Raw genomic sequence first — 17311 nt, forward strand, 5'->3', positions numbered from 1 at the left:
TGATGCCTTCAGAACAACAACATAAAGCAATGCATCACGCCAGCATCTGATTTAAACCTGTAACGTTAATCAGCAACAGTGTTTCCTCTAGGATTTTTTTCAGCTGTGGCGGCAGGGGGCGCCCATGAGGATTATAAATGTAAAAAAAAATTAATGTAGAATATAGGCTACAGTAACTAACATGTATTTTTTTATAATTTTCACGCTGTAATGTACTTTTCCTTATATTTATAGCATATTGCTTTTCTATGTTTGATATAAACTGTATTTTCTTAAAAAAACGTTACACAGCTACGTACGTAGTTCGGATATTTCATTATAGTTTTAATGTAGTGTGCATTGCAAGTTCGTCCTCGTGTTTAGCGTACAGAGCTGTTACAAAGTCATGCAGTCCTGTTTGATAATCCGCACCGCTGTGATTGACAGAACAACCGACCAGTTATCCGACATCAGCAGCAATTTTATTTCACACCCGTACCATTTGACATAAAGACTGTGACCCCGAGCCGGTCACACCGCAAATCGCGCAGTTAAATATAAACCTTTACCGGTCTTCAGACAGATCTTAAACACAAATAAGCACGGGACATTTAAAAACGAGTCGAATTTTGGTCTTGGATGTTAGACCCGCATTTTACTCTTGTCTATTGAGTCCCTGCATCTACAACACAAATGACACGCGAATAGCCTATTACACCCGTTAGATCAAATATTATGCGGTTCACCCGCGGGTACCCCGACCCTGCTGTTTCGTCTGAAAACAGATAAAACAGTCTCACCGTCTGCCTCAAGTTTCTATTACCAACGTTCTTCTCTTCCACGGGAATAATGTAAGTTTCCTTACAAACAGATTCGACTATTAATGTCTTGCAGTCGCATATAAGTAGTATTCAGTATTTAGCCTTTTGTTTTTAGACAAATATCTTATCATTTAATGTGAAACTTTGTGAGTGTCGATCTAAAGCACAGACGATTGACTGACAGCTGAGCGCTCAGCAGTGCGCTGCGCTTATAGCCTATACTGAATAACTAATGGCCCGATAAGTTGATAATATGAGTACAGTGATTACAAATGAATGTCCAAAAAACTCGTAATATGTTAAATCGAAAGTTTAATAATGTCTTTTCTCGCAGCCCCGCGCTGGGTCCGTGTATATGCGCCTGTGAACAGCATACGCGTGATGACCTTGCAACTTAAATTACCCTAAATTTATAGTCATAAAGATAAAAGTAAAACAACATTCGAAACTTCAAATGATGTATTTTTATTTGTGTAAACTCACAATAAGGAGAAAACCTTGTGCTTATTTATAATCATTAAAAACATGACGTGCTTTCTGCTGGTTTGGTTTTAGAGCGCGTCACAAAAAAGAATAGAAACTCAAATAATTTTTAATTCGTTTTGTCAATTTAATAATTATTTAAATGCAACATCTTTCGTATAGGCTTATTTATTTTATTATTATTTCTCAAAACAGAAACGTAGCTTAATAATCCTCTGTTGATTTAAATCTATTTGTGCATGAAACTAAACCCATGGAAATTATGATATTTTAGGAGATTTATTTATAAATAAGTGAACAACGCAAATCCAGAAAGGAATTTATTTCTAGACAGCCAGTCTCGCAGAGCGGACATTTCGATAGCTTTTTTGCGAGCTGACGCTGTGGGTTTTGTCTAGAAGGGATACAGCAAATGCCGAAAAGTTAAGGATTAGATTTGGAGGTAGGATTATTAGGATGAAAACAGCGGTTCTGACTAAATTGGATACAAATACATCCTACAATCGTGTGAAATTTTGTGTTTAGAGTTGGGTTTGGTTAAAGGATTAGGATAAAACAGTGCTCATCCAACGAGATTTCGTTTGCTGTATCCCTTCTATCCACAACCGCAGGCGTGGCGGGGATGTTTTAGGAGTGGCGGGCCGCCACAGTTGAATGTATATAGCGGAAACACTGAGCAATATAGATGTGTGCTTTTACTGGTAACTTGACTGACCTGCTCCCTTCTTGGTGAATATTTCTGTGATTTTGCAGCATCTCGCTGCGTCTGTCTCTCTCTGCTTCTCCTTTGCGCTGCATATTTGTTAGATAAAGCCAAAAAGCAGTGGGTTGCCGCCGTTAGGTCATGTGGTGGCATTTTCGCACCGCGACTGACTGACTCGTATACGAGCTGACTGCACGGCAGGTTAGAACAGCCGCCAGGTCAAGATGGCCAGTCCGCCCTGTACTACTGATGTTCGCTCTGCTCGGCCCCCCTGCGGATTGAAAACCGCGCTAAATCCATGCGGACTCAGATCAGGGGAGGAGCCGAAACTTGACGCAGCAAGCCGCCTTTTCTAAAGAGTTTTTATAGGGGACTGAAGCGATCACAAATTAATGAATCAAAAAAATGTTTAGGGGGGCTGGACAGAATTTTAGGGAAGCCCCCCTAAAAAGAGCCTAGTGACGCCCCTGATGTAAACAACTGAAACATTTATGTGTGTGTGTGTGTGTGTGTGTGTGTGTGTGTGTGTGTGTGTGTGTATAATAATCTTCCTTACCTATTTTTGTGAAATCAAATGGGTAAAAAAAATACCCCTCACTCAGCAATGGTTCATGTTTTCCAGGGGAAAATTGAGCACACAATTAATTTACAGCGGAGAATAGTTTTACATTACCATTTTAATCGAATAGCTCGAATATAATTGAATATTCACATAGCTGCAGATTTGGGCCAGATGATCTGGATTAAATTATGTTTAAAGAAATGGGGTTCAGCAGATGAGGATCAGACTGTGCACCTTTGTATTTCTTGTTTTCTTTTCATGTGAAATGCTGGTAAATTTAGTTATTGTTAAAACAAACATGTTGTTCTTTTATTCCCTTAGAATGTTTTTGCTGTTGTTATGGTCCTGAAGCTGTGATCCGATTCGTCATCTCTGCTTTGGTGGGTGTGGCTACTATTGCTGTTTTGGTTTATGATATTTATGACAACTCTAGCAAAGATAAAGAGAAGAAAAGATCACAGACACCATCAGGCCATCACTGATACATTTTACATTTTAGTTCCTTTAAAGTTTAATATAACTTGGAAACATATTTTCCACTATCTTTGAGTTTTTTTGACCTGTGATATATTTTACATATTCATTTTACTTTTATGAATTTAAAGGGATAGTTCACCCAAAAAAGATTTTTTTTTTCATCATTTACTAGGAAAACTATCAAGGCTCATGGCTCATATATATGTAATTAAATTGCATTAAATACACTAAATATAAAGTTAAATAAGAATTAAAATAAGAAGAGATTCATACTGACAAACATGCAGTCCGATGTTAGTATTAAAGTTGAGTAGCGCATGTTTTGTATAGCTTTGTTTTGTGTCCTTGCTGCATGCTTGTCTATAATACCGAAAGAAACATTGAACAATATTGATATTATATGGCGTGTCATTACCTCAAAATACAAAATTTCATGCAGGAGATTTGTATGATGCTGTCTGGGCACTGTATACCTTTCCCAGATCCAAAAGTGAGTCCAGGTCAGAAAACATCACCTCATTGCTAACAGTTAGCTTATTAAGACAACCTGTCTTCTGCCGGCATACCATTATAATATCTAAAGAAGGCTTTATTATTTTAGTGTATACTGTAGCATTTAATCTTGGCTAAAAACACAATGCTCTCTTCTGAAAATGCAGACTGTTGCCGTTTGCTTGGGAGCATTAGCTGATTCGTTGGGGGTGCTATGATACAGAATGTCCTCTGAACTAATCTTGATTCTAGTATGTGACTTCACGGATAAATGTGCAACGTGTATGTACATGTTTGTATTTTTTTGTCAAAAATGTTTATGCATGGTTTTTGAAAAAGCTACATTTGAAAAAACCCATACTAAACATTTTTTCACAAGACTTTTCAAAACAGGATCTAGTAGTCTAGAAAATGAAAGAATGAAAATCATTTTTCGTACTCATTCACATAAAACATAAAACAATATATTGATTTAGAATTAAAAATGGCGTGGGGGTGTGGCGATCTCAGCTCATTTCAAATAATGAAGTAACAGGAGAAAGACCTATACCTTGACATACTTTTTCTCATACAGTTTACACAAAATGAGAATATTTGTTTTTGATTTCACTTACTTAATTTAAAAGTAAACATTCAAAGCATTATATAGACATTAATTTTCCATTTGTCAAGTTCTGAGCACAGCATTTCCCCCACATTAAATTATGGTGATAATTTTGTATTTTTCAATATCACATATGGGTGCACAACTCTGGCGCTGGGCCTGGTTAATTGTGTGCTTATTATTTATCAAAAAATCATCTTCATAATTCATCACAATACTGGCAGGTTGCGACTGTGGTGCCCTTGAACAAGTCACCTTAACCCCAGTTGCTCCCTGGGCGCTGCAGTAATAGCTGCACACTGCTCTGGGTGTGTGTTTATGATTTGCAGTGCGTCTGTTTCAAGGGGCAACCTTCTGATCTCTCTGATGAAGCCGGAATACAGAAGTGATTTAAACTGCAATTTATCAACTGGCCGCTAGAGGCTGGCTCCTTCTTCTATATGTGACCAGTCACAGAAAGTAGGGACACAAGTCGGATCTGGGCCATTTTGAGTTATTCACAGATTCTGAAAGTTTCTAAGCTTTCCAACGATGTGTAACACATGGAAATCTGATAAGATTTGGAGAAGTTGTGGCCATTTGAATTTAGGAACTCAGAAAAACTCAAACCGAGAAAATAGAGACGACAGGGACTCTCTTTTCCAGCTGGGGGAGACAATAGGGCTCATTTACATCTCATTTAGCTAAGCCATACGCCCTGTAAAGCCGTTTTGAGATACAGATGTTCTAGCATCATATGTAGTATTTAGTGAAAGAAGTCCGGATGACAACATTCAAAAATAAACAGGACTTTTTACCTTTGTGGGGATCACATGTTGAATCCAGTCTGTTTCAGATGTGTAATTCATCCAATGACCATTTTTGTCCACAAATGCGTATAATCCGTGAAATATAGATATATAATCTATTGTTTACATCAGATTTCGCATGAATGTCTGGTAATAGAATATAATAAACAATCTGAGGACTATTTACATCAGGGTTCCCCAAATCTTACACTGGCGGGCCGGAGCATTGCAGAGTTTAGCTTCAACCCTGATCAAACACACCTGAGCAAGCTAATCAAGGTCTTCATGATCACTAGAAAATCACAGGTGGGTAAGTTTGATTAGGGTTGGACCTAAACTCTGTAGTGCTCCGGCCCTCCAGAGTAAGATTTGGGGAACCCTGATTTACATCGTAACATTTAAAGGTATATGAGATTACACTCCGGTAATTTACGTTCTGTTAAACACATGAACCCGCCTTCAAAGTTTGTATTTAAAATAGGGAGGTAGTATAATATAGATAATCCAAACAGCGCCGTCGAAAATGTGATATCCTTTAGGGATGTAACCAATCTCTCGCTCGTTCCTCCATCTGCCAATGACTTCATGGAAAATATTGATTGACAAAACATGTAGCCAATTATATAAAGAGTTCAACGATCTCTGTGTAACTTATGAGTTTGACTTCATGCTGCGCTGCAAGACGTCAAAGTACCGCGAGAGCGAGTCGAAATTAAACTACTCCGTAAGATTTCTCGAAGAGCTCTCACGGTACTTTGACGTCATCCGACTGCGGCGCCCCATAAAGTCAGTGACGCGGCTGACGTACGATGCGGCTGACTGTTATTTGTTCCGCCCCAGCTTCTTTATCTTTCTTTTGTTTTGTGCGCCCAAGCTTCATTTACAGTCTGGGGAGACGCACGCTATAAGTTTGAAAAAATAAATAAAACTAAGCAAACATGTCTGAGGAACAGGGCAGCTGCGTCACTACAGTCACGTGACTTCACGCTCGAGCCGGAAGAGAAGACAATGCTGAATAAAGTCGTAATTCTTGCTATTTTTGGACCAAACTGTATTTTCGATGCTTCACCACAATCTCACTGACCCACTGATGTCACATGGACTACTTTGATGATGTTTTTATTACCTTTCTGGACATGAAACCGTACATAGATTTCCAATGGAGGAGACATAAAGCTCTCGGACTAAATCTAAAGTTAAAACATCTTAAACTGTGTTCCTAAGATGAACGGAGGTCTTCAGAGTTTAGAACGACATAAGGGTGAGTCATTACTTACATTATTTTCATTTTTGGGCGAACTATCCTTATTTAGTAGTCATGCTGTTCCATTTGGGGGCGGAGGCGAAAACACAAGCTTATATAGTATGTAAATATACACACAGACAATGACGCCCCCGGCTGCACGCTAGAATCTCCGGAAAAACAAGCCGATTTCAACCGCAAAATATACGCTTTTAAATATACAAAAAACTGCTTTCTCAAACATGGAGAGGCTTCTTTGTGATCTCAACCAACAGATTCTGTAAAAAAAACGAAAATCACACATTTTGAAAAAAAACCTTTCTTTCTCATTTTCTTGAAAGTTGTGCTGTCGACTTGTGTCAATGGTTTCCGTGATGGGTCACAAATGTGTTTTTCTACTATGGAAGTCTAGTGATAACCAAATTTTAATTCATGAGTGAACTATCCCTTTATGTTTACAATTAAGTAGGTCAGTTGAAAATGTTCATGTTGTGTGGCTCTTGTATAAAAAATAAACACAGTTAATGCCATTGCTCAGTATTTTTATTTTCATCATAATTATTCAACCCTGGAGTGATGTGAGAATTTGTGATTGAAAGAAACATCAAAAAAATAACACAAAACAATGGAGAACATAAATAGGAGAAAAGTAGTTGTCAAATTTCATGTTCGTTATTTACAGAAACTACCTTTAATTTGACCTTATTAATAGATGTTATGAGTCATTAAGCATGCTGAACCAGCATTTTTTGAACAACATGTGCATCAGAGTTACTATGTTTTGGGAAACAGCTAGTCTAGCTAGTTAGTTTCTTCAACAGTGGTGGTTAAGCATAGAGTTACATTGTAGGTGAATTGGAGATGCCAAATTGTTCTTCTGCAACCTGTGTGTAGATTAACCAATTCTGCCCATGAATAAAGCTATATATGGCATTAAACAAACAAACAATGCTCTCTTTCACATTTAAACTGAATTCATATTTGGCTTCTGTGAATACTTAGTCTCGCTCTCATTGGCTAGTATCTAATTAATCGCCACATTTAATATTTTTGACATTGACATGCTGCTCTAAACCACTGAAGCAAAGCAAATCTTGAGATCAGTTATTTAGGCGTTTTTAATATTGGCAGAACAACTTAATTGTAGATTCAAGTTGCAAGTTAAAAATTGATCTGAAATTTAATTTAGAATTTCATTTTTGAAGTTTTGAAAGATTGAAGTTAATCTACATTTACTGTAGAATTAAAATGTGGATCAAATAATTTGTTTAATCTTCAATTGATGTTGGGAACAAATTTGGGCAAAATTATTTTTGATTTTAACTTTTTTCTCTTAATCTGATCAGTAGAAAACTTAAAAGGCTCACTTTTTTAAGTTTGCCACATAAGCATACCCAAAAAACTGGACTTTATTGAACATTGTTAAATTGTTGAAATTAAAACACTCCTTAAGCTGTTATTGCACATTTTTGGCACCCACAGGAAATGAATGGGAATGACTAAGACTCTGAGTTTTTTTTTTCAATAACCATCAATAAATTCAACATTTGAACACTTGAATTTGAACAGGAATTTGTAGTAAAACAATATGTTCTCATGTCTTTCAGTGGGCATCTCTCCTTACCCATTGTTTTGATTAATTTTTGTACTCCTTTTTGGGGAGGACTCTTGATAGTGAACTAAAATGCCATATGAACATCATAATTTGATTTAACCCAGGCCACGGCCCCCCTGGAGTAGTGCTGTGTCCCCTTTTAAATCACTGATAAATAACATAAATGCATGTCTTTGCATATGAGTTTTTATATTTGATATTCATATAATAATACCATATAGTAATATCACTGTTTGATTGATTCTTTTATTTTTCAAACGTTAGTATTAATGAGGTAAGTACTTTATTTTTGTGTAAAGCTGTTTTGTGTAAAGTGAAAGATAAGGTAAAGACATTAAAAGAAGAACCACACGATATTCACACATCACACAAACCTACACACACTGATCACACCTCTCAAATACAGATACATATAGACATTAACCACAAACAGTCAAATATATCTCATGTCCACCAACAGACCAAACCCACATTTCTTTCCACATCAGCATTTGCTTTAACCCAGAAATGAAGCTGTTAAACTGTCACAAGCATTCAGTGACAAAAATAAAATACCAGAAATACTTTTTAATCTTTGTCTTTCTGATAATGTTTTACAGTACTGTCTTTTTATTAAACTGCTATCTAATTAACATTATTTAATAATAGGTGAATTGTTGTCCTGTAGTTGCATTTTAGCTTGTAACATGTTATTTATGCTTTTTTTAAATTTAATGAAGGAAGTGACTGATTTGGAGCAAGAGAGAAGACAGACATCTCAAATGTAATTTTATGCACAAACTCTGTTCAGGAAATACTTTAAACTCACAAACAGTCAGAATCTGAAGATAAAATAGAAACTGAAGATGAGACAAATGGCTGAATGTTGAGTTGTGAATCACGGAGAGTTTGTTTATCGTCTCATGACTCCTGCATACACCACATCATCCTCTACTGCAGATCTCTGTACACATAAAAACACACATAATCAATTCATTAAATCATTCCTAATCTATTTTTAGAATAAGATTGTTCTGTATGCATTAATTACAACTAAAAACAATGGGTCTAATTCACTAATAATTGTGTACATTTTGCATTTGTTTTTTAACTTTTCACAAAAACTTTACAGCTAATTCACAACACAGAATAATCAAGGTTTTTAGTATATTTTTTTATTGCTACGTGGCAAACAAGTTACCAGTAGGTTCAGTAGATTCTCAGAAAACAAACAAGACCCAGCATTCATGATATGCACGCTCTTAAGGCTGTGCAATTGGGCAATTAGTTGAAAGGGGTGTGTTCAAAAAAAAAATAGCAGTGTCTACCTTTGACTGTACAAACTCAAAACTATTTTGTACAAACATTTTTTTTCTGGGTTTTAGCAATCCTGTGAATCACTAAACTAATATTTAGTTGTATGACATCTGTGTGGCATGGAGTCAACCAACTTGTGGCACCTCTCAGCTGTTATTCCACTCCATGATTCTTTAACAATTCATTCACATTTCTTGGTTTTGCTTCAGAAACAGCATTTTTGATATCACCCCACAAGTTCTCAATTGGATTAAGGTCTGGATATTGGGCTAGCCACTCTATAACATTAATTTTGTTGGTTTGGAACAAAGACTTTGCCCGTTTACTAGTGTGTTTTGGGTCATTGTCTTGTTGAAACAACCATTTCAAGGGCATGTCCTCTTCAACATGACCTCTTCAAGTATTTTAATATATGCAAACTGATCCATGATCCCTGGTATGCGATAAATAGGCCCAACACCATAGTAGGAGAAACATGCCCATATCATGCTCCATGCTTCACTGTCTTCACTGTGTACTGTGGCTTGAGTTCAGAGTTTGGGGGTCGTCTCACAAACTGCCTGTGGCCCTTGGACCCAAAAAGAACAATTTTACTCTCATCAGTCCACAAAATGTTCTCTTTAGGCCAGTTGATGTGTTCTTTGGCAAATTGTAACCTCTTCTGCACATGCCTTTTTTTTAACAGAGGGACTTTGCGGGGGATTCTTGAAAATAGATTAGCTTCACACAGACGTCTTCTAACTGTCACAGTACTTACAGGTAACTCCAGACTGTCTTTGATCATCCTGGAGGTGATCATTGGCTGAGCCTTTGCCATTCTGGTTATTCTTCTATCCATTTTGATGGTTGTCTTCCGTTTTCTTCCACGTCTCTCTGGTTTTGCTCTCCATTTTAAGGCATTGGAGATCATTTTAGCTGAACAGCCTATCATTTTTTGCACCTCTTTATAGGTTTTCCCCTCTCCAATCAACTTTTTAATCAAAGTACGCTGTTCTTCTGAACAATGTCTTGAACGACCCATTTTCCTCAGCTTTCAAATGCATGTTCAACAAGTGTTGGCTTCATCCTTAAATAGGGGCCACCTGATTCACACCTGTTTCTTCACAAAATTGATGACCTCAGTGATTGAATGCCACACTGCTATTATTTGAACACACCCCTTTCAACTAATTCAACTAATTGCCCAATAGCACAGCCTTAAGAGCGTGCATATCATGAATGCTGGGTCTCATTTGTTTTCTGAGAATCTACTGAACCTACTGGTAACTTGTTTGCCACGTAGCAAAAAAAAATATACTAAAAACCTTGATTTTTCTGGTTAGTCACATTGTACTGCTATTATTTTGAACAAGACTGTATATATATATATATATATATATATATATATATATATATATATATATATATATATATATATATATATATATATTATAAATAAAACTTTATTAGCATTGTTATATACATTATAATTATAGCCTAGTATTTGATTATAGCTTATGTGATTATTGCTTACGTGTGGTATCAGTCAGCCCCGGCACCAGAACATTTGAACGAGGGGGGGGGGCTATGACTTTTTTCTCTCGGACGTTTCTACACACTTTACTTACGATGGACATTGTATTATTCAAGATAAAAGCCACCACAATGGTATGATCATCATTCCCGCAGTCCTTAAAAGGCAGCTAGAAAATGGAGCATAATTGGAGGAGCACAAAGTTATATGGCATGCTGCATGGAAAGAGAGTGTTCAACACTGCAGATAGGCTATAAAAACCGCCAGATTTATCTATCTCAGCAAGCTCATCGAATAAATAATTCTTGTATTCCTCTTTAACACAGTTGCGAAACTGACTAGAAAAAAATAACAAACAGATACTAAACTCCAACACAGTAGTAACAAAATTGTGGTTATTAGGGAAAATATTAAAGCTATGCAAGCAGCCATCATTTTACCCAATAGTACGTTGAACACTATATTACCACATGAACAAATTGAGTCATTTAAAGCTACCACAATAGTAACTCTGAAAATTAATAAAATCATCCAAATCATCATCTAGTATATATATTAGTATATATTAGATCCCTTTCCACAAAATAATTATAAGAGGTATTCCCTGTAGTGTCAGACCCAGTACCAAATATCATTTACTCATCACTAGATACGTTCCTACAGCTTTCAAACTGGCAGTTGTTAGACTGTTCATTAAAAAGCACCGTGACCAGGGAGAACTTAATAATTTTAGACCAATCTCAAATCTACCTTTTCTTTCTAAAATATTAGAAAAAGTAGTGGCAACCCAATAATGCACATTTTTAGTGAATAATAGTACGTATGAAAAGTTCCAATCAGGATTCAGGCCCCACCATATAGAGACAGCGCTGCTTAGAGTTACAAATGACCTCCTATTAACATCCGATCGTGCTGAAATCTCAATCCTTATATTACAAGATCTTAGTGCAGCCTTTGACACAATAGATCACACAATCTTACTCAATAGACTAGAAAACTATGTTGGCATCCGTGGTACGGCGCTAGCCTGGTTTAGATCATATCTAACCAATCGATATCACTTTGTTCATGTAAATGAGTCATATCACTCTCCGGTTAAATTTCTCCAAATGACATTATCAGGAAACTTAACATAGGTTTTCACTGCTATGCAGATGATACCCAGCTTTACATCTCCTCTCATCCTAACAAAACACACCAGTTCTTTAAACGAACAGACTGTATTAGTGATATCAGTGACTGGATGGCAAATAACTTCCTTATGCTAAACTCCAATAAGACAGAGTTATCAAACTGAATCGCTCAAAACAAAATATGCCCATAGATGGCTGGACTGTGGTGCCGTCTTCCACAGTCAAGAACCTAGGTGTGGTGTTCGACAGTAATTTATCCTTCAATAGTCATATCTCCAACATCTGCCGCACAGCATTCTCCCATCTTAGAAATATCTAAAAAATACGCCAAATGTTGTCTGGATCAAATGCCTCTAGAATAGACTATTGTAACTCGTTACTTGAGGGATGTCACACAAATCAGGTAAACAATACAGCTAGTTCAAAACGCCATTGCAAGAGTGCTCACTCGATCTAAGAAGTATGACCACATAAGTCCAATTTTGGCATCTTTACACTGGTTACCAGTTAAATATCGCATACAATTTAAAAATATTGTTAATCACCAATTAAGTCTTTAATGGCCTAGCACCTTTCTATCTTCACTAATATCAGAATACAATAAATTGCGTATACTGGGGTCTTAAAATTCTGGTCATTTAGTTATCCATACACTCTTTTATTTAAAATCCTGGTTTCATATCTTTTATTTTGACAGTTCATTTTCTTGTTTGTGTCTAGATTCCCTATTTCCTTGATGTGTCATGTCCTGATTAGTTCTGCTGCCCTGCCCATAAGGCCTGTTTCTGAGTTCCCTGAGCTTCCTGTAAAGGCTGAGATGATTACTCCTGAGTTCCCTGTATCCTGTAGGTCAGCCAAAATGGTCCCTCCCAAGTATGGTGGTGGCCATTCGTGCCAGTTCCGCCGGACACGTCCCAAACAGGATTTCGGGTGCGTTCTCCGGAAGTCGAGTTGCTTGACCACATACGTCATCGAGGTTCTCACATTTCAGTTAAAATACATTAGAACATTCAGATTTTTTTTTTTTAAGAAATACAATCATTGTAGTTTCATTCTTACCTTAAAATGTAACGGTTGCTTTTCTGAAATTTAACCCGAAATATTAAACCTCGATGACGTATCAGTCGACCAACGCGATTTCTGGAGAACGCACCCAAAATCCTGTTAGGGACGTGTCCGGCGGAATTGACATGAATGGCCACCCTACTCCCAAGCTCCATAGACCCTTGCCAAAATGGCTGTGTAGGACTCTAAACTCTCTGCCCAGCCCAAGATGGCCGCCACCATGCCTGCACCCACGGCAAAGATGACTGTCGCCCCCTTAAGTATTTTTGGGGGGGTAATAAGGGATGAGACTGTAGGATTAAAAATATAGGAATTTATTACTTTGTCACAACTCCCATTTCCATACTGTACCATCTGCATTCCTGTGCTTACTGATAGTTTTACAGACTATTGTCACAGCTGTTTATTCAATACAGTGGGGGTTAAAGGTGTGGTCTTCTGATTGGTCAGTTTGAATGTATCATGTTAGGTTTAGTCACATGGTCAAGGAATTGAGAATAAAGGTATTGGTTTTCATGAGCTCTGGGCTTTTGCCTTTTGGCATTTGCCTTTTGCTTTCTGCGCTCTGCTTTTCTTCTTTACCTGAGTTCTTGGGTTTAGGCCTTTAGGCCAAGATTCCAGTTCTTAATGGTGATTCTCTCTTCTAAACTTTCTTTCTTTCTCTGTTCTCTATCTTATCAGGTAATATCTCACATACATTGGAAACAGTTAATTGTTTGTATTAAGTACCATTTCATGCATTTATAGTGTAACCATTTCAATTGTAACTTTAAGTCAGTGCCGTTATTAAACCTTTTCATTTACAAATCTGTTGTTTAGTTTTGATTTAGTGTTAATACTTAAACGCTACATATTGCAATTCAATATATTTATATTCTATCAATGCTCTCCCACATATTTTGCTATTATAACTTCACTTATTTCCGTCGTTGGTATAGGTTGCAGAAGGGTGATAATTGACCAGAAATACACAGTTTTATAATATCTTGCTGTTAACATTTCTCAGTCATTTCGGCATTCCTACAGACTGAACCACTGTAGTAAATCCACCTTTACAAGACAGATAGCAACAGCCGAGGCCCTCTGCTGCTCCACGGTCCTGGTGTGTGTGTCTGTGTGTGCATGTGTGTGTACGTATATGTGTTAATAAAGCTATTTGATTTCAGGTATTTATATAAACATGAATTATCTCACCGGTTTGTGTGCTGCTCTTTTACAGAATGTTGGATCTGCGTAAGTAATCTCCTCTCCATTGGTATGAACTGTATCAAAAACAACAATGAACAAATTTCAAAGTTAAAGCCTTAAGCTGCAATTACAGGGTCAAGCCCAAGGGCACCAAGGCAGAATATGCAAGGTTTTTTTTCTGGCTCAAAATGAGGTGGAGTTGGTGCTATACTGATGCACACATGTGCCGTGGCTCATCACATTACAAAATACATATTTTTTGTGTTTAAAATTTAAATCATCAAAGAAAATGACTGTAAGTATTGCTTTATTTTATAAAACATGAAATTAATGAAATACAACATAGCAGCTAATGTGTTCATTTGTAGTTAACAAACAGCAAAGTTGTTTGATTTTGTAGATAATAAACATTAACTTGACTGAATTCTTTCAACCTTTCATTACAATGAAATGGTTTAAAAGAATCATTAGTTATCAATATTCATAATCATTTATATATATATATATATATATATATATATATATATATATATATATATATATATATATATATATATATATATATACACCTACTCAATTGCACAGCTCAAACCATACGTATGAATATGCAAAATAGATCTTGCCCCCACACTTGCAAAGTTTGAGGAGTTTGGAGAGAGACTGAGATAGAGACTTTAAATCTAGTATGGGAACATTTGAGTCATAATGAATTTCATAAACATTTGAATTTCATATTGTATGGTTCCTAAAGTATGAACACAGTTATGTAGGCTGCAGAAGATACAAAAAGAATAATAAGGAAGAAATATACAGACACAATACTAATAAACTCTCATCTTTATGTCATTATTGGTTATAATAGTTATTACTGTACAGTACAGCTTTATTGGTACTAGTTGATTTTTACCTTGTTCTGTGTTTTTGTGTTTTCTGTAGATCCAGAATATCAGTACTGAAGCTACAATCATCAGAAATCCAAAACCAGAACAGATCAAAATCAAGGTGAGACCTGTAATGATTAATAAGAGATACTACTGTAACTGAATCTGATCTAAGTTTAGTGAATATCATTACTTTAACTAAACCAGTTGGCTTGACCTCAAATTGGCTCATTGAATAAGCACTATTAATCACACCTGTTGTATCTGAACACATCTGACAGAGTTGAGTGATGTTGAGATGTTGAGTTTGGTTTGTGATGGGATTGTTGAGTACACAGCTGTATGTGTTGTTATCCTGATATTCAACCTCCAGAGGTAGAGAGAGTCTGATGTTGAGATCAGACACACTGATGCTGGACAATAAACTGTTTCCTTTGTACCAGGACAGACTCACATCTCTCATATTCAACACTAAACAAAACAACACACATGATGAACATTGTGAAAAGTCTCTGGTGATGACAGGAACGGGTAGATGAGCTGAAAAACATCAGAGAACAGAAACAAAATTTAAAAGCATATATTTTATCAATATTACGCAAGATACACTCTTAAGAGTATTAATGATAGTTAAAATGTAAAATGCTAAAATAAATAACAGAAAAGACAAACAGTAAATCTTTACTAACCATAAACAATAACATTGAATCTGTATGAGGTCTCTGTAGCGCTGGTGATGGTTACATTATAATCTCCATTGTGTTGAGTTGTGATGTTTGTGATGGTGAGATCTCCAGTCTGATCATTTAACTGCAGTCTGTCTCTGAATCTCCCATCAAGAACATCAGCATATACTGAGACTTGATTAATACCGTTAATGATTTTAGCTATGGTAGACGTTTGACGTCCAAATCTCCACTCCATCACATCATCTCTCTTTATTTCAGTAATATTTGTGTGTAGAGTAACAGAATCTCCCTCCATCACTGACTTCACTTCATCACCAAACACACCTGAACACACAAACACATTCACATCAAAGTTCATTAAAGTGTTTGAATAAAGTTCATTTGAACTTTTTAATCTTTAAGAAAAGCAAATGCCAACTCTGAAAGAGATTTGAAAATGTGAGCGTTGAAAGAAATGTTTTTTTTTTACATCTACATGACATCTATTCATATGGCAGACACTTTTATTCAAAGCGATTTAATTGTGATTTAAGTTTTATCAGCATTTGTTTAAAAAGCTAATACAACAGTTGAGCTACAGGAACATTTAAATACAGAACTTTATTAAAAGCTTCAACAGTATGGAAAAAAATAAATCTCTAAATTCACACTCACATGTTACTTGTTTTATATTTGTCCATATTTTATAATAATAGTACATTTATATTTACATTTATGCATTTACCTAAATGCTTTTATCTAAAGTGAATTATAATAGCGAGGAGAAACATTATTGTAAAGTCATCAAAACTATGAAATAACATAAATGTAACTACAGGAATTATTTAGTGATTGATAAACTTATATATGATATATATATATATACTTATAGTTTAGTTATATTTGATTATTCACTCTATGACTTTGCAGAAATGTTCACTTATCATTTTATCACTGAGCTTCTTGAGGTCTCGCATTGATTTTTTTAAGATGATAAAACTTTTAAACCGTAGTTTATATTTATGTATTCAAACAAAAGATTTATCACATTTCCATTTAAAGCTTCTTTTTTAACTATAAAGTCAAAAGAAATGATAAGAGTATTAGCTGATAAATATTTACATTATGTGAGATCACAGCATCCAAACTAGATTTTGATGATATGAGAATTAAATCAAGTTGTAACTCTCTACTATCAGCTGTAATAAAACACATTTATAACTTACCAACCAGAGAAGTGAAGCAGAAAAAGAGAAAAACAAACATGAGAAACATCTTCTTCAACAGTTCAGATGTCTGAAATAAAAAAATGCAATTTATCTGACGGTGTTGTGATGTAAAGTCAGGTTGTATAGAGATTAACACAACATCAGTTTGTGAGGTCTGTCTGAGCGTGCGTGTTGACTTCCAGGTCTGAAGCAGGGCTGGTTTTCAATATAAGGATCTGTTTGAATGTCAATGGGTTTGAAATGTTTCGGTGTGATTGGTAACATGGTCTCATTCTTATAATAATAGAGCATAAGAAAGGTTTGAGAGTTTACAGTATTTATATGTAATCATATCAAAACAAATAAATTCTTTTACTGTATCATCACAACAATATAGCAATTAGAATGAGGTGCTTTGTATCCAAACAAGACTTTAATAAAACATCTTGATGCATTTATTAACAGTGGGGTGAATTTATGTTCACTTCAGTCATCAGGTCCTTACAGTGCATGCAGATTTATCTCAGTTTAATTTATGATTTATCTTTTCTTTCAATAATCTAATTCATGTTTATCAAATGTTCTGTTTCAT

General features: G+C 35.8%; 2 protein-coding genes across 4 annotated transcripts in view; one reads left to right on the forward strand and one right to left on the reverse strand.

Annotated features, from left to right (window-relative positions):
- LOC135721229 (SLAM family member 5-like) overlaps positions 1-3030 on the forward strand; it is a 38218-nt gene extending 35188 nt beyond the window's left edge. For all 3 annotated transcript variants that reach the window (XM_065243423.2, XM_065243424.2, XM_065243422.2), the window contains one exon: positions 2870-3030. In XM_065243423.2, coding sequence (XP_065099495.1) covers positions 2870-3030 — 161 coding nt within the window. The remainder of the gene's footprint in view (positions 1-2869) is intronic.
- A 3675-nt stretch (positions 3031-6705) lies between these two features.
- Positions 6706-16905, reverse strand: LOC135721228 (SLAM family member 5-like). Its single transcript, XM_065243421.2, has 6 exons — positions 16738-16905; positions 15533-15856; positions 15099-15383; positions 14870-14971; positions 13969-14036; positions 6706-8710 (listed from the first exon to the last, which is right to left on the reverse strand). Exons 1-6 carry the CDS (start codon positions 16784-16786, stop codon positions 8660-8662), a joined length of 879 nt encoding a protein of 292 aa, XP_065099493.1. The 5' UTR covers positions 16787-16905; the 3' UTR covers positions 6706-8659.
- Positions 16906-17311: the final 406 nt, after the last annotated feature.

Source organism: Paramisgurnus dabryanus, chromosome 24 (genome assembly GCF_030506205.2).
Source record: "Paramisgurnus dabryanus chromosome 24, PD_genome_1.1, whole genome shotgun sequence".
Taxonomy (NCBI): domain Eukaryota; kingdom Metazoa; phylum Chordata; class Actinopteri; order Cypriniformes; family Cobitidae; genus Paramisgurnus; species Paramisgurnus dabryanus.